A 19181-nucleotide genomic window follows, 5' to 3' on the forward strand; every position below is an offset into this window, starting at 1 on the left:
TGCCTTTTACTCTGCAATCAAAACAAGAGAAGCGGGTACAGAAACAGGACTTACCTTCGAGCCACGCTCATTAAAGATTATCTCTACATCAAGGATTTTGCCGAATTGCTGCAGAGAGACAAGGGAAAAGAAAAAAAAAATTATTTATTTTTGGCAGTCCATTTTTCCTACCTTTTGCAGGGGCTGGATTAGTGCAAGAAGGGAGGTAAGAATATTTCCATTTCTAGCATACAGGCAAAGGCATAAAATCCCAGTGATGTGACCCAATTCTCTTGGGTTAAGACATGCAGATCCTCTTGCTCACAAACCCCAGGTTTTCTCACAGAAGTCTAAAGGAAGAAAAACAATCTCCAGAAGAGTTTTAGGGATTTGAGAGAGCTCATCTTTCCCCCGTTAATCTTAACAATTCTTCCTTCCCTCATTCTACTGTTTCATCTAAGACATGGTTATATGATTTCATCTCAGACATCCAACAACATTTCTCACACGTAATTCAGCATTTCAGCTTCCTCCTGAAGTGGCTATCACAAAGAGAAACTTAAAAGTGATGTTTCTCTGGAAGCGATAGTAACATAAGATTCCCAGCCTCAGGGATTTCAAACTCTAAAGGTTTTTTCCTTCCCTTTAATTTCCAAAACTCCAAGCCTTCAAAAGAATTGATGGCAGATTCAGAAACCATGAAAACGGAAAACTCCTAACAGTTTGTTTTTCAGAAAAAACATCATTCAACTTCAACCTGTGACATACAATAGCTGGTCAACAACCTATGCAAGTTTATCACATGCAATAGAATTCTGACCTCTGCCTCAGCCTGGGGACCCCAAGGAGAGCTCTGCACTGTTACAACGGGTTCCAAAGAGCTCCCGATTTAGCACAGAGCACGAAATGGAAAACAAGATTTACAAGGTAGGACGGAGATTTACCACCTCTGTGGAACCATGTATGGATTACATCTTTCACCTTGCTAGGAACATATTAAAATATTTTACTGAAGCGGCCAGCCTCAAAGCAGCAGCCTAGAGGTAAAAGTATCACCACTTCAACAGAGGCCCACAGTGCTCTGTCCTCCAGAAGTGTCAACGCTCTATTTCCAAACTGGAGGTCTGCTCTCTAGAAAGACAGGCTTAGATGTCATTTTTAGGAGTGTGTATATGGAGTAGTTTTCATTCTAGAGACACGTGCAGTGTCTAGAGACACTCAGACAAATGCTACATCTTTCAGTTTTTCCTATCCCATTACTTAGGAAAGCTTCCGTCAACATAGTTTTGATTTAAGTTTGATAGAAAATGAAGGAAGCAACAACAAGAAAATAAAGGATGGTTTCACAGTCAAAAAAAGATGATGAACACAGGGTCCAGGCACTGGGACACTGTCCCCTTTGCCCAGCATTCTTAAAATAGTATTTGCCTTTTTTTTTAAATGTAACAGTTGCATTCAGAGTCAAATGGGTATAATACTCATTTTGTGGGTACCCTTCTTGAAAGGCTTGTGGCCAGATTTGAAAACCTGGAACATTTACAGCAGGGAGCCATGACAGCTGAGGGGAGGCTCTGAATATGTAAAGCAATAATGAACAAGTATTCCACAACTGTCTGCAAGCAAACAAAACACTTCCAACAATTTTAGCCATAGTTTCTGTCTGCTTCCCTTGTCCATTCTTAAAAAGGAGATCTTGGTTCACAGATGTTGTTTTTACTATTCTATTGTTTAAGGACAATACTTGATCCTCTATTCATCGAAAGAACAATTGAATTCACAACATCCTACATTACACAAGTTTGAATAATGCTAATGTAAACATGCATCTTTCCTTGAAACCTCAACATCTCAGCAGCTTAGGCTTGATCCATGCTGGATCCTTTTTTGACCGCCAATCACAGCTAAAACACATTTTCTATTTCTATCCCACACTAGGTGTGGGCTTGTCAATAAAGGAGATTAACCGTTGATTGCTTTTTGTTGTCGTTGTTGCATATGGCTTTGGTACTGCCATGAAAGAAATCAGTCATGATTGTCATGATTGCTTTCTTGGTAGACTATCTCAGCATCGTTATGTGACTGGGGCTGAACCAATTTAGCAGCTTGTTGCTGCTGAAGGGCTGTCCCTGCTCCTTTGTCCTTCCTTTGTCTGGTCTCATCAGCCTTCCAAAGCTGGCCTCAGTTTTCATTCTCACCTGTAGATAAACTGATACAGCTCAGCAATCCTGCGAAAACCTAGCCCAAGAAAAGGAATACATACAAAGATTCTGACAATTTACTGATCTGAAGTGGCTTGAAGGGTCAGTGAGCATTACAGCTCGAAGAAGCAAAAGGGAGCGGAAAGCCCAAGAGCAGGATCTGTCCCCTGCCAGATCAGCTCAGCTGCCTAGCCTTGCCACACACACTGAAACAGACAGGCTCTTGACAAATGCAAATGCCAAAATTATTTTCAAAATCTTCAAAGCCATCAAAAATCACCATTTTCCACCTCATTAGAATCATCTTGAAAGAGAACAAACTGTGCAGCTCCTGGTGCACAATTATGCCGTGCCACCCTCCCCTTTGTGCACACCCAGCTGGGCCTGGATCCTCCGGCACTGCTCAGCGCTGCCTGCCAGCCCCGTTGGGCTGAGCTCCCCGCGCAGGGCTTCCACATCCACGGGAAACCCTGTCCTGTGCGTTTAACTTCTCGCGGCTGACAAAACGCCGGCAGTGACACTGAATGTGAGAGGTCTGACCTAGCTGTACAAGAGGTGGCACGGCCCTCCCTGCCTACAATGGAGGTACATCATTTCCTAGACGACAAAATTAAGAGCCTGTGGTTGCAGCAAACACAGGCTTGACATCTACTGCAATGGGCTACATCCACCCATGCAAACTGCCCTGATCTCTTTTCTACCCAGGAGTTGTGAGTGTTTGAAGAGACAAGAGGGAAGGACCTCCTTGGGAGAGAAGAGCAGAGACAATGGGGGCTAACTGCTGAATGAAGGTTTGCTGGGGAGGGGTTTCCTGCTCCATGAAATTCCCTGCAAGAAAGCAAGGCTGTGAGATAGAAGAACGTGTGCTGGGCTCTTCAAGGCTCTGGTGCAGCCATTTCCACAGCTCCTACGACAGCTCCTAACACAATCTCTCTTGTCCTTACTGCTGCAATGGTTACAGCAGGTCCCAGCACTGGAAGGCACTTTTTTTTGGTAGCATGCCAGAATTTTCCTGAAGAATGAAAGCAGGAAAAAAAGAACTAGTTCATTTTAACAGTTTATAACTCCTTCAAAGCTGAATCTAATTTAGTGGAACATAAAAAGGCACTTTGTTCTCTGATGGTGCTTCGCCTACCAAATGTCAACAGTCTATTGCAAACAATCGAAGTTTTAAGAGCTCCTTAGTGAAAGGTTACAATTTTTGTACAGGAAATGCTAGGCCATTTAAATACAAGGGTCAACACCAAGTGTCCTCATAATAATTTTTGAAAATCATTTATATACAGCCATGTTTGTATTTTTCAAAAGACATAGGGTCTGGCCAAATAAAACAAGCCCCGTGCTTAAGTCATCCATGAGGACTAACCCTCTAAACTCCAACCTTGAAGACATGAACCATGGTGCTCACAGACTTGATTGGCTCATTCAATGATTACCAAGAACTTCTACTTAGAACTCTGCACAGCCTCTGGAGAAGGCATTGCAGGACTACCCATCTCAAATGCTCCCCAGCATGACTTAGAAAGTTTACCATGTGACCAAGAGGCCAACATTCCCTACCATGTCAGGTTGTGCAAGAAGTCACCTCCGTGAACTGCTCACACACACGCCATGTGATGGGAAGATACACATACATACACACATTATTCCAGTCATGCCATGGCAAAGGAGCTACAGAATCTTGTTTTATCTTAATGATCCCTTCCATGGACTGAACTTGACAAGCTTTCAGCTATTTTTAGTAAAGCAGGTAAATGAGAATCAGCCCCCCTACAATGGTAGCAGGGAGTGCTGGAAGTAACAGTTTTTAAGAGGCATAAAGATATGAACAGACAGGAGTTATGACCAGAAATTAATTTTCTTGCTTGAACATGATCTACCTTATCATAGATGCAAAGGCATTGTGGAAAGAACGGTATATGCATGCTGTGTGTTTCTTTTCACCCAGATGACATGAAGGCAACAGATTTTTCCAGCTGAGGCCATAGCTACATTAAACATAATAAATTTGAGAGATCTGGCACCAGAAAGCTTTTGTCTTCCAAGGCACTGACAGTTTGGTAGGGCCCCTCCTACATGCTCTGTTCCAGCTGGCCGTGACTCCTGTCCCTGTCTAGAGCTTTCAAAATCAGCTCCAAGATGTGCCAGACAAATAACTTAATCCTAAAGATGCAAACAGCATGGAGTACAAGGCAAATTCTCTAGAAATCATGGAACTACGAAAGATAATGAGAGACACCATGTGACAACCTCACATCCCTACAAGAGAACTCCAGATGTCCAAGCAGTTTCACTAGCCCTACAAAATTCACTCAGAGATGAGTCCAGTGAGCTATCTAAACTTCAAAGGTGTCAAACAGTCCATTCTTAAAGATGGTCAACATGCAAAATAGCCAAGAAACCAACTCCTGTTCAGGAACCCATGAGGTACATGAGCAAGAAGCAGGACAGATCCATGCTACAGAGACAGTCCTTTCCCTAGGCCCCAGCTCCATGGGATATACTTTCAGCTGAGCACAGCTGGCTCCATCATAGTGTGTATTAGTCAGTGCTTAGTTATGGCAGCGTGGGGTCTGCCAGAGCTATGCTGCTATCAGCACATGAACTTCCTCACCCAAAGCTGAGTCACATCTCTTCAAGCAATGGGGACAACCCTGTTCAGCTGAGCTACACCACTATGCTTTGCTGACAGGAAAATGGAAGCATCAAGGATTTATAAACCAAAGCACTACCACAGTTTACCAACTCAACAGATAATGAACAAGCATCAAGCAGCCCTTACTAGGGTTGAGCTGTTGCCCAACAAAACACACATTTTCTAAGAAACCAGACTTTAACATGAAGCCACACAAAGAGCACAGATTTTTAACAGGATTTACAGACCACAGCCATCCCAGAAAAAAAACAAAACAAAACAAAACATGATGACAAACACAGTTTCTCAGTCATTTGTTATTCTCTAAATCCCAAATAAAAGATTTTCACATGAAACAGTGAGATGGGGATGAACAGTACCGCAGGGTACCACCCGGAGAGATCTTAACACCAGTCTAGCTTCCAGGTCTACACTTCCAGCTCTTTGTTCCTGCTTTGTGCCATTCCCCAGAGGTCTGATTGCAGTGTAACCTGGTACTGATGCTGCAGAAAAGGTACTTGGACCCATGCCCGCAAAAGCAGCATACATTCCAAAATCAATTTGAGAGTACTTAGCATGTAGACTGAATCCATATGAAACTGGGTCAATAAAAGACAACTCCATGTAATTTTACCCAGGCCTTTTATCCAATTAAATCCAGCTACAGCACAGCACTGGTTACTAAATGACATTCAGCAGAGTCTTGCTGCAGACGCTCCTAGTAACTCATGAAGATCTAAAAAATCTTAGATAAATGTATGATCCAGTCATCACCACCTTCCAGCAGAGGGTCAGTACCGAAGTTGATAGCAGAAAGCTTTCTGAGAGCAAGACAGACAGTACAAGAGCTGACAGCTGCAGGGGCACAAGCACCCCTCCACTCCATGGCCATGCAGACAAAGCACAATGCTCAAGCAGCACTGAGCACTCAAGTCCTTTTTCAAAGGTGGTTTCAAAAAACACCCAGGTGAAACACACCAATATAATCAGCAGCACATCTTATAACTCTAACCAACACCAGCAGGAACGAAGTCCCGCCCTGTGACAGGGCTTGGGCTCACTCTCACCACAGGAAGAGCCTGGAAACAAGAAAAGCCAGAGAGAGACCATTCTGTGTCAGAACATTTGTTCTCCAATACTGGCACATGGGACTTGTTACATGCAATTGATGGCCAGTAGTACCAGGAGATGAAAAACCTAAAATATACCTTGATATCCAGAAGACAGAATCTCCTCCTTCAGGAGTCCAATCCATTCAGAAAGCAGAGTCCCTTTCAGCAACTGTGCTATTGCTGTACTTTGGGCCCCAGTGCATCAACACCTGCAGGTCAGAGCTTCTTCTTCTATCACATTATTACCTATTTACCTTAACACTTCAACAAGTACTTCTTCCGTTGCCAATACCTGTGTATTGCTAATTACTTTTGTATTTAAATTTATTTACTGGCAAATAGAGACTTAAAATTCTACCAAATTCTTGCTGACAAAGAGCTGTAATTCGTTACTGCTTTAGCCTCAAACTATAGGCTTATGGAGGTGTTTTGCACTCTTGACACCAGAATGAAGTTCAACGAGAAATTATATCCACCGGGATATTTTAGGAAGTGCAAAGTAACAAAATGTTTCCTCAGAGGCCAAGATCTGAGGGCCTCAAGAGCTTACAAAAGTATCTGAGCTTGCAGAGCTTGGGTCATACAAAGCAGAGGTCTATCACAAACATACATCATAAAGAACCTTGCAGTAGGGATATGAATTATGCTTAGAGAAGGAAAAGGATGACATTACCCGCCTTAATGTCATCCTTCTCCAATGTAAAAAAAAAAAAAAAAAAAAAGGGGCGGAAGAATAAACTTGGAAAGACTTGGCTTTGCCTCACAAAATGGTACCGAAAGACAGCTAGGTTTCCTTTTCATCACCATTAATTTATTTGAATGTAAGTTCAAAAAAGTGGTTTTTGATAAGAATTTAAATAATAAAGATTATTTTATTATTATCCAGAACCTGGATAGTAACATTAGGTGACCTTTGATTGTGTAGCAAAGGCGGAAGTCAGCTGTCTAAAACTCAGTGCAGGTCCTGGAAGAGGTACTTAGATGATTTCAGCCTCCAGCAGCAGTGTATTTTGGTTACCACAGTGCCTTCCTGCAGCTTTTCTACTATCTCATTGACTTTCAAATCCCATGCTGCCTTAAAAAAAAAAAAAAAAAAAGTGGCTACCATTCTGTCACCTGTAAGAAATTACATTATTAATAACTTCATTAACTGAAATTAATTAAATGTGACGTAACAGTCAGCTTTATAGAAAACATCTATGGGTTATTACTGCTGTAGCTGATAACACACAAAACCCCTTTATCAATTGGGCTGATTATGCTCCCCATCAGAAAGAGCTAACAAGATACAAGTAATAGCTACGGATGTCTGTCACCTGTAAGAAATTACATTATTAATAACTTCATTAACTGAAATTAATTAAATGTGACGTAACAGTCAGCTTTATAGAAAACATCTATGGGTTATTACTGCTGTAGCTGATAACACACAAAACCCCTTTATCAATTGGGCTGATTATGCTCCCCATCAGAAAGAGCTAACAAGATACAAGTAATAGCTACGGATGGAGCAAGTTTTAAAAAAAAGCAGCGTCTCCCTCTAAAGCCAGAGCCTGCAAAAATTCACAGCCTGTACTGTGCTAACCCACCTTCATCTGCAATCATCATCAACATAGTCCTTGTTTTTATCTCACACTTAAGCAAAGAGCATTTCACCACAGTAAATTCTGAGAAACATCAATTCTGACTCCTTGTACTGTTGCTCTCACAACAGGTAAGAAAGATTTTGTGCAAGGACATCCATATGAACCACCAAAACAAGCCATTTGCTTGTTTTTGTGGAGACAATTCAAGATTCAGCTTGAGAACAGAAGGACCTTCCCTCTTGCAGGCTGTCCAATCCTGCCTCTATCTTTACCACGAGACTCCAAAGTCCATCCAACTCAAAAGGCCAGAAATGACCAGATTATCCCAGCCGATTTTATACCGGGAGGTGAACTGCTTCTTGAAGCATGAGAGGGAAAGGCTGAAGCTACCAACCGGGAGGTGCAAGCACACTATCACAGCAAAAGCTGAAAGGACTAGAAATACGTTGAGGGGAAACATGAACATTTCTTCTGCATACACAGTCCAGAAAGGAAGGGGACAACATACTAGCAGTGTAAGAGAACACCACTACCATCATGTCATTGCACACATTAGCCAAAGAATGTCCCTCAGAAAACGGATAGTAAGATTTTGAAAAAAGAGTTGTTAATTTAACACTGATGGCAACTCTTCTTCTCCCTGGTAAGAAGTTCCATTGTTCAAATAAACCTCAATGACTATAAATTTTTTTCTCATTTCAAGGGTAGTTGTGTTAAATCTCAGCTTCCAACTTGAAAATCTTATGACTGTAAACAAGACCTAAACCCCCTGTCAGTAGGTATCATCCATATATAAGCATTTGTATAGAAATGACTCATCTCCTAACCTCTCTTTTTAATAAGCTGAGTAAATAATGTACCTCATACCTTACCCAGTTAAAAAAATCACTCACCTTCCAAGTCTGAGTTTATTTCTTTTGCTCTTAAACTGACCTCAGAACCGAATAAAATTATGCAGTCACAGTCTCTTCAATTTGGAACATGAGCAAGATCACATCCCTCCTTCAACCTGATAAGGCCCTTTGAATTATTGAAGCAACTATCTTCAACAATCACTAGTACTCTCCCAAATCAGTGTTTTCCAAAGAAAGCTTTCCATCTTAAGAGCACAGACCGGTTCCCACATTCTCAGTATTCTGCAACGAGCCGCATCAAACACGTTTTTGTTGGATTTATCATCAGTCAACCAGGCATTTCTACTCATTCTCTAACAGTAACCTTATCTTTCTCTTTCCTCCTCCTCAAATAGTTTTTAAACTGCAAACCTTACTGGCAAGGTTTTAATAGTACCATCTCCATGGGTTGATACAGATACTAAACAGGACAGTGATGGAAACATCCCTGGGGAAACTGACACTAAAAACAGTCTTGATCACAGCTGTCTCCCAAGTAACTACTACTTTTTATTATCTATCGTTAAAGAGGTTTTTAATCCCTCTAATGTGTGTTGTGCTTGAGATAAGTATTATTTTTCTTAAAAATGGGTCACTTGGACAAATTCAATTGGTTGAGCAATGTTTCACGATACCAGTACTGCTTTGTACAATCTTGTCAAAATAGACAAGACAGCATTTGTCTACAAAGATGCATATTACAAAGTTCTGCTGAATAGATACTAACATGTTTCTTCAGATTCTAATGGGCTTTTTTAAAATGTTTCAATATTATTTTTATCTTGGATCAACATACAGATAGATAGCTCTTTGGGTCATCCCTTTCAGGTTTTTTCAACAGTGAATCTTGGTGGGCAGTGTTCCACCCTTCTGCAACTCCCCTAGCTTACAAGAATTGGCTAAAAAATTAGCATTAATGAATAATGGAGCTCCTTGCTTTGCTATTATCTTTGGACATGCCTTATCTAGATCTGCTGTTTTTTAAATACTAGTGAGCACTGTCTCACCCTCCTCTTTTATAAATTATGTAGAAAACCAGATAAGGTAAAATTACCCCCTCTTAAATTCTAAAGGCAATCAGTTGGGTGGGGTTTTTTTTCCTTGTTTGATTTTTGTTTGTTTTGCTGTTACTTGTGAGGTTTTCCCCCCAAAATACACAACTACCTCCTGATTTTATACTGTGCCCATACATAGACCTTTTATGTTTGCATGTAAAAAAATGGATGGATTCTCTGAACTTAGGTCACCAGTATCTCCATGACTCGCACATTTCCTTTTCCACCTGCTTCTTTGCTTAAGTTTGCACCTATATTCACTGCTATTTACTTCTTCCTCCTCGCCTAAGGTGTGGAATGCTTTGAATTTTATTACCCCAGTTTCAGCAACTGTGGAATCATGCCTTTTTGGCCATCAGTATGATGCTGCTGCTGAATACTTTATGGCTTCCATTAATACTTCCCTTTTAAAGATACCTTTCTGGGCAGTTATCCTGACAATTGTTTAAACTCCAAGAAACAGACTCTTCTAAAGCTCCTTACAGTACTGCCTGATGCCATATTCTGTTTGCACAAAGCAAATATGGACAAATAACAATCACTGGTACCTAGGCAACGGTGGGATTTCAGGTCAGCTATTAACTCTTCTTTATCTGCAAGAACAAGGTCAACTATTGATTTATTCCACAGTGGGTGCAGAACTGTGTGCATTAAAAAATCACCTACTCCTTCTAGAAGCTTTCTGGAAGTCTTTTCATCGGCCTCATGAAATGTCAAGTAAATATTACCTGTTTTAAGCAAGCCATATTACTTGCCTCTCTGTAAGATGCATATACATAAGGAAATGTTTGGTTCATTCCTGAGGATATCTCAAGGACCTTTTAGAAACACATTATAGCTGAGAGATGGTTGGAACCCAAATAATTTGAATTTGCTAAGAAATCCTTATGTTTGCAGCTCTGCCAAATGGTGCAGGTTTAGAAAGTATTATGTAATATGCATTTAATCACACGTGGAACAACATGTCTCTAGTCCACCTCTACTCAAGTCTGGACAAAAGCATTAGGTATTTTCTGTGCCCCAGGACTGGGCTGACCTCTCGCATGCTGTTCCATCCTTGAGGGGACTTCTTTACTCCCTCCCTACCATCACATTTATTTCTTCCTCCACGGCTTTACTGTCTACCCAATTCCTCTCTTTGTACAGTAGCTTGGGAAAATCACTCCAGGCAAGGATTTTGAGTCTCTCAGATATGACGCTGAGGAGATGTGACCTGACACACGGAAGGGAGAGGGAGAAGATGGGGGTTACAGGCTAGTCACAGCTGAAGACTCAGACAACCATGAGCCCCCTTTAGGAGAAAGGGTAGGTTTCAGTGAGTCACCCAAAGGAAAGCATCCGGATCCTGAAAAAGAAATAGGAGCAAGTAGGATTCAGAGAGCATGCTCTCCTGCTCGAGGCTATGAGCATGCTGAGAGAAGCAGCACTGAAAGAAAAAGGAAGACGTGCAAGAATCATTCATTATTTCCTTGTCAAAATAGCAAGCTCTCTATTACAGAAAAGTGGCACATGGGGTGTTTTGTGTCCCAGAAGATGAATACTCTTCTGGCAGGCATGGCTCTCAGCAACCACAGGGCCCGGTGAACTACCAAAAGGTTTTACAAGGAATATACCATTTACCCAGTTAAAAATCACATCACTGTGCTGGAACTTGAGATGATGTTTAGAGAAAAAATAAACACCAGACGAACACCAGAAACCAATTCATATAGCATTATTCCCCATCCCTCCTATGCACGAAAAGAGCACCATTTAGGCCAAAAAAAGGACAAGAAATCTTAAGGCAAGTAATTAGGCTGCATTTTTTACAAGTCACTTCTTAGTTCATTTAAATTGCCTGGGTGTCCCAATCTGCTAAGCATAGGCAAGAGTCACCAGGACAGGAATGTCCTTGTCGTTTCCATCTCATCCATGTCTCCCACACCAGGAGCACATGGCAGAAAAGCATCAAGGCAAACGAGTGTGGAAAGGACTAGTTCCACCAGCACCAGTCCCAGGAGAAAGGACAGCAATGGGGAACAATTTATGTAAGTGATGCAGCTCCCAGGAGAGGGGAGCAGCCATAGCACAGAGCAGGACATGATAAATACAGATTGTAGCAGGTGGTCCAAGAACTGGCTGTGATTTCAGCAACCACTTGTCCAAACCGGACGGAACTGCCTACTGCACAGCCCTGCAACAGCAAAAAGCAAGCTAAAAAAACCACAAAAGCAGAGCAGAAGATTCAGCAATCACAGATTGCCAGGAGATGAGTTTAATTCTGAAAACATTCCCACAGACATCAAGAGTATAACAATTATCTAAGGTATGAACAACACGGAAGCAAACCCAGGTCTCTTGCAACAGAATCACAGATCCATAGTTTTGGCTGGGAATTAACTCCAGAGGTCATTTAGTGCATCCCCTGCTCACAGCAGGTCTAATGAGATCTTTTTGGCTAGGCTGTGTCCAGTCAAGTCAGATACCTTCAAGGATGGAGGTTCCACAACCCATCTGGGCAATGTGTTCCACTATTTAAGCATCCTCACAATAAAACCAAAATTTTCCTGTATCTGATTGATAAATCAGAAAGGTCCTGCATAGAGACCTAGACAAATTAGAGGGCTGGACAATGACCAACCCTATGAAGTTTAACAAAGACAAGCGCCAGATTCTGCACCTGGGACAGGGCAACCCTGGATGTATGGACGGATTGGAGAATGAGGTGCTGGAGAGCAGTGCTGCAGAGAGAGACCTGGGGGTCCTGGTTGATAGGAAGTTGAGAATGATGGAAGGCCTGAAATTCACTCTTGTTGAGTATATTAACATTCCCTCAGCCTGTGTCTCCAGCCCTTCTCCAGACCTATTCAGGTCCTTCTGAATAGCAGCCTTGCCTTTCTGCGTTTTGACCACTGTTTTGTTCCTTTTGTACTGTCCAAGCTACAGACAGATAAGCCCAGTTCTTCTCTCATTTACAGCATTGACGTCCATGAATTAGACACATTTACAATACTGCAACACTACTCTGCATGCGAGAGTGTGTCTTTGCGCATGCATACACACCCACACAGATGGCTCAGGAGATGCAACAACTGAAACAGGAATTTGAAGAAGCAGCTGGCTGTAAGTGAGGACCAAGGTATACACTCCAAGCCTAAGCTGACAAGAGCTTTGGGCTTTCCTGACTTGGATTCTTTGGACTGCACCTTAAAAAGGCAGCAGCCGTTAACTTCATAAATAAGAAATATTTCTGAAGACTTTAAAACATGCTATCAACCAAGGATCATATCATAATTATACCGACAAGTCAAATATTCCTGATGATGATAATGATATGATGACAACATATAGATAACTTCACCTGAAGGTTAGGTCATGACGCATCTAGCTTTTTATCTGTGTTCACATGGAATGAGTCACCACATGTACTCATATAAACAAACCCTTCCTCAAAGAGCTTATAAATCAAGAATCATGAATAGCATCCAAGGATTAGGGAAGACAAACTATCTGCTCAAAAGAAACAGAAGGTGTATCATACACTATGTAGAATACCATCTGACTTGCACTAGCTTTTCCACATGCAATTGCTGGTTGGCAAATTGCAGCCATTCTTCATCACAGAAATGGATCACGAGGAAAGAAGTACTTCAACCTGTTTCTATGCAACTGAAAAACAGTGCTTTGCAAGGGATATATTAAGTCAGTGTTTAATCCTGGCCTTTACTCAGAAAGAAGGTGAAGTTTCATTTTGGTTTGCTTTTTTCCCCAAACCAACTGTTAGATTATACTGAACACTGTTGCTCAGAGAAGTTGTGGGTTGCCCCAAACAGTTGTGCATGCCCCATCTGTGGAGGTGTTCACGGCCAGGCTGAATGGAGCTCTAAGAACACCTAGTGAAAGGTGTATCAGCCCATGGCAGAGGTGTTCGAACTGGATGATTTTTAAGGTCCCTTCAAACCCAAACCATTTTATTATTCTATGAATATCTCAATAGGAAGAACACTGTTATCGTTCTCATGTGCTCACCAGCTGAGTTAAATGCTACCAATTGTCCTAATCCTGCAAATATATTACAGTGTGCTGACTAAACTGAGGGGGAAGTGCTTTTCATTCACACAAATACACAAGCACCAGGTGTCCCACCTGTGGAGAAGGAGAATCTGCCATGCCTGAAAAGGTGCTCGTAACTTACCCCAAACATCTGCCGCAGGTCGGGATCTCGAAAGCGGAAGGGAATGTTAGACACATGAAGTCGTTTTGGAGTGGATTTGCTCTCAGTATTCTCACTGCTCTGTGTCTGTGATTGCTGTCCATCTGTCTGTGCCCCTCCTTCTGTCTGCTGAAATCAGAAAAGACAAAAGTGTGCACATGAGTAGAAATCACACAAATTCCTTTCACATGCCTTGTCTACCCCTTCTTAGGCATTAGCACTGCACTTGCAATTGAGCTATCTAGCACTTGACAATTATTTTGATAAAGCCAGTAGCACTTAACAATTGATTTGTTGTTCTTCCCCTCCCTTTCCATGAGTAAACAGTAATGAGATCTCAGCCTCCCTCCCCTCCTATCACCTTTCAGCTTAGTAGATTTGTCTTTGGTTTTCTTAAATTGCTTCTCCCTTTTAGGCCGTTCTTCCTCACTTCAGCTGCCACCATATGAAAGCTCTAATGAAGAGGCGGATCTTTCATATCCTGGAGCTGGGAGGTAGTACCGCCACTCTAATCTCATGTGGCAGGATGTTCATGCAATCATCAAAATCCCACAGCTGAAGTGGCAGCTCTTCACTGGGCCAATACCAGAAGTGCATCCCCAGGCAAAACGGCATCTGCTCTGTCAAGCTCCCTTCAGAGAAACATTACCCCAAAAGAAGATCTATAATTAAATGGTAAAATCCATATAGGAACAGCTTACGGATGTCTCTGATTAACTTTTTGCATACATTTAAGTGAGCCCAGGAACAGGAAACAGTCATCACCACTGCAAGATTTATAAAAACTCCAAGTGCTGCTTTTTGCTACCAATTCCACAACTAAGAAATGGAATTTGTTCCACTGTTCCCAAACGCTGACTGGGATGGCAAAGAAAGGTCAAGGGGTACACCATGGGTATTTGTTCACAGAAAAGCATAAGAAGCAGGCAGAGGAATAAGGGAGATCTGTGTGCCAGAGGAGAGACCGAATGCCTGCTCAGAGATTACTGGCAGGAGAAAAGTAAGGAATAGAACCTCACCCGCTTGTGTGGGCTTAGAGTGAAAAGTGCTAAAATCTGAGCACAGGACTAAATACAAAGGCAAGGCCCCTTTGCAAAATGGCTTGATGAGAAAATGGCATTTTGTGAAATTTAGTCAGAAAAATGACCTCAGAACCTCAGAGCCACAGAACAAAGCAGACTACAATTTGGTCGGTTTTATTGCTCTTGTCCCTTTCCAAGTGCATTCACTGACAGGCCAAGGTATTCAAAGAGCACCCACCCACTCACTCTGTCTCCTGCTGCTTTCCTCAGACTCCTAGGAGGCAAGCTTTGACTACCTGTGTGATGCACTTTTAAGTGTCATTTCAGCTCTTTAGATGCCAACCTGATTCCCTCCTTAACCCATCAAGTAAAAAGAAGTCCTACAATAAGGCAAGGACTGTAATTGCCAGTGTCAGTCTTTTTAAGGTACTTTCAAGAAAACATGAGGGCCTTAAAGATATAAGAGTAGGGGTGAGGTTTTTTTGCTGGTTTGGGTCCTTTTTTCCTCATTTTAAATATGCAATTTGTGTTCCAAGGATGAAAGAAATCTGAGGGGACTTGCCCACACCAATTCCCCAACGACTGACTGGACTTGCTAGACTGCTCTGCACATCATTCCACATACAACACTTCACAAATATTTGGAAACATCTCTTCACAGATAAACTAAATTGGCAACACTATCTTCTGCCCAGAAATACCACTTACAGATATGACCTTGAATTTGCACACTGGTTACAAAGCAAGTGTATATACAAAGACAAGAGCGAGCAAACAGTAAGCACTGGGGTCTTGCCATGCTGAGCAGAGAAGTGGCAGCTTTCCATTTCATTTCAGTAGAGCTGTGCATGCAGCACAAACCATGTTTGATCTGGTTAATATAGATTAAGCTATGAGAGGAACAGTGACAATACTGCCCTGTCGAGTATGTCTACTTCCCATAGCTGTGGAATTCTCAGGAGAAGCCTAGTAGAATGAAACATTTTTGTTTTCTAAGACTCATCCACCCTCCCAAAAATCAAACTTTTGAGAACAACTTCAGAAACTTCCTTTTGATCTTATCCAAAAGCTGTCCCCCACATGTTCCCCCTCTTCTCCTTCCCTCACCTCTATGACAAAAAGGCTCTCCAAACTTACAGAGAGTACACCCTAGGGGAAGAATCAATGCAGCTGGCTTGCAATTAAATCACACCATGCTACTTAGTGGTTTTATTTTTATGACTCCATCAGTCCTCTGCTCCTCAGGGCAAATCTGTCCAAGAAGGACAAAACACAGGAGTAGCTTATCTATCACCATAGATACAACACCTGCAAGTGAGCACTCCAAAGTAACTCCCAAAAATCACCAATACTCCTGCTAAAAGGGACAGCTACATTAAAATATAGGTTGCACAGGACTGGATCTGCTGTTTCCCCAGTGGAGGAAGCCAGGATGTTGTTTGCACTCCTCTCCCATCCACTTGCTCACAGGCAGAGGGCAGAACTCCTTTCTTACCAAGGGCGCATTGTATCATGTGCAGTGGCCTGCTCAAAAGCACTCACAGCTGTTCCTGCATATGGCAGAGAGCTGGAGCCACACAAGAGTCATTCTGCAACACGTGAGATGTGTACAGTAAGACAAATGCTTCAAAGAGAAGAAATGATAGAATGAAAAAGGGATCTTGGTCCACTCTTACCTTTCTAACGACACTGAGAGACTCCAAATGCTTTTCATGCTTTCACACAGCCCGTTTTTTCAGTAGTAGTTTAACATTAAATACCTTCTTCTGCATGCTGTAGCTCCCTCATCTCTATCATCCATGGCCCTAAGGTAAGATTTGAACTTTCCACCACTGTAACATTAGCTCAATACATTTGTCCACTGCCACACATTTAGCTACAACATAAATGAAAAAACCAGTCTCTTCAGATCTTGGGGTGGTTTTTTTTCCCTTTCATAGTTATTCCTTGGCTTAATTCATTAGGAAGGAGATGAAAAGAAGGGCCTGAAGCCTGTTCTCAGGCAGAACATAACAGAGACTGGCAGCAGTGCTACCCTGGCCAAGTCAGATGATGAAAGCCTTCATTTCACCAAGTGCCCACTCCCCACCTGGACTCCTTCGCCACAAGGCGTTCAAGTTTGTTCTGGCCTTGTGTCAGCACTTCCCAGTGAAGAAAGAGACTTCTCCCTTAACTACACAATCAGCTCAGAAGGGCACTAATACACATTCCCTATGTCTCAATGCCTGTCATCAGGCAACACAGACATGCTGCAGCAAAGGTCTCACATTTAGGAACAGTACTGCACTCACTGCACCTCCTCAGCACAGCCTGTGTAATATATACTGATGCAGGTGATAATGCCATTCATGCCTGCACACACGAGCTTAGAGCTCTGCTCAAGGTCACTGAGAAACACATCAGAACTCAGGACAGCAAAGCATGTGCTTCACTTTTAACTCCTTGCTGCCTGTGCCCACAGGTCAGCTCCTCTCTAACACCTGCCAGCAGCAGGAAAACCCTAAGCAAGAAGAGGCAGCTGCAAAGAGAAGCACAGATTATACTTGTGCACATACACACATGTAAAAGGGGAGGATGCCTGGCAACACAAGGATGTTCCGACAGGTTTGGGGGCAGCTCTACAACCACCTTCCCACCTCTTAACACGTCTCCTCTATCCTAATGCAGGTGATGAACAATCTGTTGCTGAAGATTTCCCCTCAGCAGCAGGGAGGCAGGGGCTCCAGCACCACCTCAGCTCCAAGCAGATCTCCATCTGAATGGCTAGACAGAGGGATGTCTCCACAGTGAGCCAGACAAGCACTGGTACAACGGACCAGCACAGAGATTATTAATACCCAGCACATTCTGTTTCCATCTCCCACTTGCTTCTAGGACTGGAACCACTTCAGATCGAAGTTACAGACAAACAAAAAACAACCCCCCATTCTCTCCCCCCCAGGAAGCAAGTGGTCCAAAATGTTGTGAATCATAATGAGGAGGTTAAGAGCCATAAATCACTGCAAAGAAAATATTTACAAACACAAACTGTAACTAATAACTATATTTAAAAGGGGATTTGGGTGGCTTATAAAATCTAGCAGACAGACTGTGCTCACTCCACTGCTCCCAGATCAGTCTTGAATCCAAAAAAAGCCAAAACCAAACACCCAAGTTTGTTTGGATCCAGAGCTTGAAGAACTGTGGCGACAAGGACCAAAGGCTATGACTGGGAGACGGCAATCTTCCCACCATAAAGCAGAGTACAGACAATGTGGAAAAATCTCTGCAACTTCTAGTGAAGAATCTGTGTCAAAACAACCAGTCACCCACCAATGAACAGATACCCACTGAGCAGGTTTGGTGGAAAAACAAGTGAAGAATTAGGCCCTAGACACAAAATCCACCTTGTGCCTCACCATACTCTGCTAAAGTAGGACTGAGGTCCTACACATCCCAGAGCAAATGGCATGGGAACTTCAGCTGCTTCAACACTTGTTCAGCAGACACAAGACCTTAGGGCTAATTATCACCTTTCAACAGCAGTAAATGTAATTTTACAACTATATCCATGTACTTGGTTTTTCAGAGATGCCAGCAGTGTTATATTAAAAAAAAAAAAAAATTGGGGGCTCCTTACAGGCACAATTAACTATTATCCAAAATATTCTGTATGCTAAAAAAACAGACGAAAAAATTCTAAGGACATACCAATTCACTTCTACGAGGCTTTTCACTATTTTCCACACAGTCAGGTGAATTTAGTGTATATTTTTTCTGATATATATTTTTTGTTAGTTACCTATTTTCAGAAGCTTAAGTCATTTTATTCAATTTCCTCATTAAAGACATACCTCACAGAACACAAACCTAACATAGGAAAGCACATAAGAAGCATTTTTACCTATCCTGCACAACTCCTCTGACGTGTCCAGTTACATGTTCAATCCAAAGATGGATATTTCTAACAGGATTCTTTAGTGCTTTTTTCTTTTTCTTTTCCCTTTCAATGAAGTGGTGAAATGGAGCCCCTTGAAAGGTCTGCTCTGCTGGTCACATTGTCAGACCTTTCCAGCCCATTCTTCACAAAACAGGGATGCCCTGACAAGGTGAAGGAGACAGCAAGATCTCCCAAGCTCGTGGTCACTCCCAGACTGCTCCATTGACAGTGGCAGAAGAACAGCCACACAGTGACAGATTTAAGATCCATCCAGCCCATTATCTTCTTTCTAACAGCAGCCAAATCTGTGGCATCTGTTGGAAGGATGTAAGAACAAGGCAAATGCTCAGTGACTTTTCTCCAGCAAACTAAGATAGCTGATGTCTCAACTTGCAAAGGATCCTGTGGACAAGAGCTGCAATGCTAATTTCTTCATTATATGGGAAAAATTAGTAGTAAACCCTGCTTTTTTTCCATACATGGCACCCAATTATTTCCCATGTGCATCCTAGTAAGTGAAAATGGGAAAGCTCCATATTTTAGTTGCCTTACCATTCAATATTCTATGTACTTGTCATATGCCTTCATTC

The 19181-nt window shown here is 42.2% G+C and overlaps 1 protein-coding gene across 27 annotated transcripts in view; it reads right to left on the reverse strand.

The window, feature by feature from the left end:
• RBFOX2 (RNA binding protein, fox-1 homolog 2) overlaps positions 1-19181 on the reverse strand; it is a 114005-nt gene that overhangs the window by 36611 nt on the left and 58213 nt on the right. For all 27 annotated transcript variants that reach the window (XR_001863162.1, XR_001863165.1, XR_001863164.1 and 24 more), the window contains exons 3-4: positions 13633-13779; positions 55-108 (exon numbers count right to left, since the gene is read on the reverse strand). Coding sequence is in view for 19 of the 27 variants with exons in the window: in XM_008636405.2 (XP_008634627.1) it covers positions 55-108; positions 13633-13779 (201 nt within the window). In the remaining 8 variants the exon portion in view is untranslated. The remainder of the gene's footprint in view (positions 1-54; positions 109-13632; positions 13780-19181) is intronic.

This window comes from Corvus brachyrhynchos, unplaced genomic scaffold (genome assembly GCF_000691975.1).
Source record: "Corvus brachyrhynchos isolate BGI_N302 unplaced genomic scaffold, ASM69197v1 scaffold56, whole genome shotgun sequence".
Classification (NCBI taxonomy): domain Eukaryota; kingdom Metazoa; phylum Chordata; class Aves; order Passeriformes; family Corvidae; genus Corvus; species Corvus brachyrhynchos.